The sequence below is a fragment of the Triplophysa rosa genome, unplaced genomic scaffold (assembly GCF_024868665.1).
Source record: "Triplophysa rosa unplaced genomic scaffold, Trosa_1v2 scaffold194_ERROPOS603063+, whole genome shotgun sequence".
Lineage (NCBI taxonomy): Eukaryota > Metazoa > Chordata > Actinopteri > Cypriniformes > Nemacheilidae > Triplophysa > Triplophysa rosa.
Genome location: NW_026634212.1, coordinates 4,376 through 9,731, shown reverse-complemented (window position 1 = coordinate 9,731; position 5,356 = coordinate 4,376). Strand labels below are relative to the sequence as shown.

Sequence of the window (5,356 nt, the reverse complement as noted above, 5' to 3'; positions counted from 1 at the left end):
AACACAAAAATTTTAATTCTGTCATCATTTACTCACCCTGTCATTTCAAACCTGTATGACTTTCTTTCTTCCGCAGAACACAAAAGAAGATATTTTGAAGAAAGATGGTAACCGAACAGCACTGGGCCTCCCATTCACTTCTATTGTATGGACACAAAACCAATGCAAGTGAACACGGGCCAGTTAACAACATTCTTCAAAATATCTTCTTTTGTGTTCTGCAGAAGAAAGAAAGAATTTTTATTTTTGGGTGAACTATCACTTATCACTATCCTTGTTATCTCGATGTATTTAAGCCATAGTGTTTCCTTTGTTTGGGGTGGGTCTTTCTTTAACGGAGAGGAACCAGGCAGAGAGTAGATCCAAGTGCAGTTTTGAATTTAATTAAATAAACAAATACAAAAACAAACCAAGGTAATCCATGAACAGAAACGTAAAAGCATTAGAAACACTAGGGTTTAAATACATTGGGATAACAAGGAAACAAGAAACACCTGGGGAAACTAATTAACACGAAAAACTACAAACATGGTACGCAAACAGGAAGTAGCCTAAAAGTCCAAAATAACAGGGGAACACCAACTGAGATCGACAGATATCCACACATCTATCATTCAGCCATCCCTCATCTAACCATCCTTTTATTATAGATCAATACATATGCATATTTGAAAATGATGCACAATTATAAAAAAAATCATAATTGTCAATTACTTTCGTTGATATTGTAATTTCAGTTTCAATATGGTGCTATGGTTTAGATTATATAAGGTTGGATTTGGTGACTTACACACCCAACTGAGAAATAAATAAAAAAACATAGTATGAAAATGTAGAGACTGGGCATAGGCCAAATGGTCGGAATCATTAAAAGAAGAGCCATAAACCCCCTCCACTCTCTTTTGGTCTTTTGATGTTGATGTTGATGTCAAGAAACCAGGACAGAGTCAGACCTGGAGGTGGGCCTGGATTTAGGTTGGTACTCTCACCGAAAGTGTTGATAACCCCTTTTGTTTCTCCATGGGATATTTACGACTCCTAAGCTTCAAAGCAAGCATACTCTTTGATACTCTTGCTGGAGTATCAAAAAACTCCATTAACAAATTACAATATGTGCAAAACTCAGCTGCTAGAATTGTTTCTGGGGCCAGGTTTTGTGATCATATTTCTCCTGTGTTGCAGTCTCTACACTGGCTCCCTGTAAGATACCGTATTGATTTGAAAATCCTTATGTTAACATTTAAGGCTTTGCATGACCTGGCTCCGAGGTACCTGTCTGACCTGTTATTGCCGTACACACCATGTCGAAATTTGCACTCTTCTCAGTGTGGTCTTTTAGTGGTTCCCAAGACACGGCTTCGCACCATGGGTGATAGAACATTCTCCTCATACGCTCCTAAGCTCTGGAACTCTCTACTGGCAGACATCAGGGAGGCAAATTCTCTTGCGATTTTTAAATCTCTTCATAAAACATTTTATTTTAGGATTGCTTTTACTTGATTATATTATTCGTTTTTGTTGTTGTTGTGTTGTTTTACAAAGTTTTTTTTACAAATTGTGTTGTTTTACCTGATGTGATGTCTACTGTGAAGCGCTTTGAGAAAGCAACTTTTAATTGCGCTATACAAGATAAATGTATCCAATTGGCTCCAATCAGCATACTATCCATCCTAATAGTATTCGAAAGTAGAATTAGTATGGCCCAAATCGTAGTCTGTTGAAAATAGTATTCCAAAGATTCCCAGATGGTCTACTACTTCCAGTAGAAATTCGAAGTGCAGAATGATGCACAATCTAACGGCTGATTATACTCACAACTCACCACGAGTAGGCGAAGTTTAGTGATGCTCCACTGCATTAATAAATGATTTAACTGATGCGTCACTAAATGAACAAATGTAAGTATACAGTAAACATTACATACGAAATAATGAATGAATAAATACCTTAATGGAAAGAATAGCTGTATTTTGATGTGTGTGACAGTTATTGGCCACAATGTTGTCTAGGCAACAGCGGCCATTTCTGTCCCAGTGTGTGCAATCTCTTTTGCCATGCACTCCAAAGTACCTACGATTCCAACACAAAAACAGTAACTACTATTAGGGCTAGTATAAGAGGGCCAGGGAAGCAAACATTATACCAGGGGTGCCTCTAACATCCTGAAAAGTGAAGCTGCCGGCCCTTTTATCATACCCTGGTGGGTGGCTGGCTGCAGTACAGGTCATAAACCCCGCCCTCTCCTTGTAAACAAACGGCGTCATGCTGTCCATCTTTTATAGTCTATGCATTATACAAATTAACATGAGTTGAGAAAATGTCTGAATGTTTTCATGCTTGTCTTTTAACTGTAAAATGGTCTGAGTGGTTGTAAATGTTGTGTTTATGCTGTGGATGTCACATTGTCGATCAAATAAAACCTGAAATATGATACTTATATATGATGTATGTGGTAAACAAATTCGATCTCCAGAGGACGCAGCCGAAATCCTGGGCAGGCAGTGTCCCCTGAAAATTACACGTTAGGTCACCTTAATGCAGGGGTCTACTGGATGTTAGCTCTGGGTAATTCCGTCTGTTTACCAGAAGCCTAAAACATTCGTTTCAGTCCTTTGCGATGTCACTGAGTTGATTCTTTTCATGCAGTGACACTTCCCAGCAGGCACCTTGACTTTAAATTGACCTCAAAAAGAGTTCAAAATGCAAATCAAACTGATTGAAAATTTGACGTCCACTTTTTCATCCACACACTGATGTCCTGTCGACCACCAAAACACACCTGCAATTTTTCACTTCATCAAATGTGAAGGTTTGCCAGTTTTGGATCACAAGCAAGCCAAAGCAATGCCTAAAAATATGAGCATAGCAGTTGCTATGTTGCATTTCAGTTCTGGCCCAGATTTAGCCCAGATAAACATCTTTCACATCAATGAACCATTTCTACTGAGTTTTATTATTATTTTTAATGAAGTGATGATTAAGTCATTAATGGTGAGCTCTTGCTGTTAACATACATAATCACTCAAGAAAAGATAAACAAAAACAGAATAAATAAAATTTGCCTATAGAAACACAACTACAACCTGAAATCAACTGCAAGTAACTGATAATAAACAGAGATTTGGCTCCAGTTCATAATTTAATAAAAACAAGCTTTGTTGAATGTCAATTATGATGATCAGTGTTTGTGTCAGGGTTCCTGTCTAGTGTGTCTGTTTCCTCTCTTATCTTGATGTTTCGTTTCTTTGAGCACATGGTGCTCTCTCTCCACTCCTGTTTCTCGTTTACTTTATGACTCTCACCTGCTCTTCTTGTTGTCTTCTCTCTCTCCCCTCCTGTTTCTCATTTGGGTCGAGTCCTCGAGAATGATCCCCATTCATGCCATTGCTTCCTTACCTTGTGTATTGCCCGATTGGGCCAGCGGAGTCATCTTTTTCCAACAGAAACCTCAAGAGTGGCAGTCGTCCTCGTGAGGCTTACTGGCTCCGCAAGAGAGTGGGGTACTGCTGTGTGGGGAGCTCGCCTGCCCTTTTGTGAGGACTTTGCAGAATTCTGCGAGAGTATGCTCTGGACTTTCTCGTCTCCTTTATATGAGTATTATTCGGATTCTGATTTAGATTTGTTTGAACCCCTAGAGCCATTGGAACTTCCAGAGTCCGCACTACCAACCCCTTCCCGAGTTCCCTCCAAATATTCTCGGGCCCAGCACTGGCGAGACCAGAAGCGGAGGGCTAAGGAGAGAGCCAAGTCAGCTGCAGCCCCCCCATGCCAGCCTCCGGGTCAGCTGCAGCCCCCCCATGCCGGCCTCCGAGTCAGCTGCAGCCTCCCCCATGCTGGCGCCAGAGTCAGCTGCAGCCTCCCCCATGCCGGCACCAGAGTCAGCTGCAACCTTCCCCATGCCGGCTTCTGCGGCTGCATCCCTAGGGCCAGGCCAGGCCCTCAGTCAGCGGCTGCTTTCCCCGAGCCGGCCACCGAGTCTGCTGCAGCTTCCCCAGTCCCTGTAGTCAAGTCAGCCACAGCTTCCGAGCCAGCGGCCATGTCTCCAGGGCCAGGAGGCTCCGAGCCAGCGGCCATGTCTCCAGGGCCAGGAGGCTCCAAGTCAGCGGCTGCCTTCCCTGAGCCGGTCACCAAGTCTGCTGTAGCACCCCCTGAGTCGGCTTCCGAGCCAGCGGCCATGTCCCCAGGGCCAGGAGGCCCTCAGTCAGTGGCCGCTTTCCCCGAGCCGACCACAGAGTCTGCTGCAACTTCCCCAGTCCTCGTAACCATGTCAGCCAGCTTCCCTTGCTCCCATGTTCGAGTTTACTGCTGCTTTCCCTGCTCCTGAGTCCAATCCAGCTGCAGCCTCCCCCAAGCCGGCTTCCCTAGCTGCGCTCCCTGGGCCAGGAGGCTCTCAGTTAGTGGCTGCTTTCCCCGAGTCGGCCACAGACTCTGCTGTAGCACCCCCTGAGTCGGCTTCTGCGGCTGCGTCCCTAGGACCAGGAGGCTCCCAGTCAGAGGTCGCTTTCACCGAGCTGGCCCCAGACTCTGCTGCAACAGGCTGGTCCCCTTTCCTGTCCTTCCCAGCCCTGCTCACCCTGTCCCGGTCTTTCCCCCTTTACCTACCATTTGTCCCCACCCTGGCCTCCCCCGCCCTCCCTCCTTTCTTTGTTCCACCTTGCCCTCCTCCCCACCCCAGTCCTGGTCCCCCAGGCTTGCCCCAGCGCCCTTTGTTTCCCCCTCCCTGTTATGCCCTGGTGGTCAGTTCCACCCTTCTTTCCCCCTTGTCCTTTGGATCTGTGCTCCCCGTCTCCCCCTTTGTTGATCTTGTCTTTTGGTTTTTGGGGTTCTTGTCTGTGTAGGTTCCTCTCTCCCTTTGGAACGCCTGGTGGTGCTCCTGGAGGGGTGGTACTGTCAGGATTCCTGTCTAGTGTGTCTGTTTCCTCTCTTACCTGCATCTGGGTCTCCGCATCCTATGTTCCTGCCACAGTCATGACAGTTTGCTTTAGTTGAGCTATAGATCCTCGCCTATCATCAACATTTTCAGCAGTTGCTATGCTGCAATGTTTTAATCTTTGTACTAATGTATTGCAAAGAAAAAACTGAAGTAGATTAACCACAATAATCTGCACTGGAAAATCAAAAATTGATGGAATTGCCACAATGGCGCATTAGTGTCAGGTGCTGTGCGAGGCTAGGAAGAAAATTATAATGCTGAAGTACAGACAGTGCAGGGAGAACATAAACTTTATATTTTATTGACCAACTAAGACATCACCACTCATTTTACAAACCATAACAATGGTGACAATCAACAAAGTAATTCTGATAAACAGTTCAAATTAATTTTTTGGACTATGCTTGTACCCAGAAAGCCATC

At 44.7% G+C, this 5,356-nt stretch overlaps 1 protein-coding gene across 1 annotated transcript; it reads left to right on the top strand.

Moving 5' to 3' along the window:
* Window positions 1-1,365: 1,365 nt before the first annotated feature.
* LOC130549915 (translation initiation factor IF-2-like) lies at window positions 1,366-4,621 on the top strand. The gene is made up of 3 exons (XM_057327257.1): window positions 1,366-1,369; window positions 3,357-3,560; window positions 3,636-4,621. The coding sequence occupies exons 1-3, from the start codon at window positions 1,366-1,368 to the stop codon at window positions 4,322-4,324; spliced, it is 897 nt and encodes a 298-aa protein (XP_057183240.1). The 3' UTR covers window positions 4,325-4,621.
* Window positions 4,622-5,356: the final 735 nt, after the last annotated feature.

What these genes read in the sequence shown, in the direction of transcription:
- LOC130549915 (XM_057327257.1), top strand. An exon ending in CTTTGCAGAATTCTGCGAGA is followed by an intron (nt 3,561 to 3,635) that starts GTATGCTCTGGA and finishes TTGAACCCCTAG; the next exon opens with AGCCATTGGAACTTCCAGAG.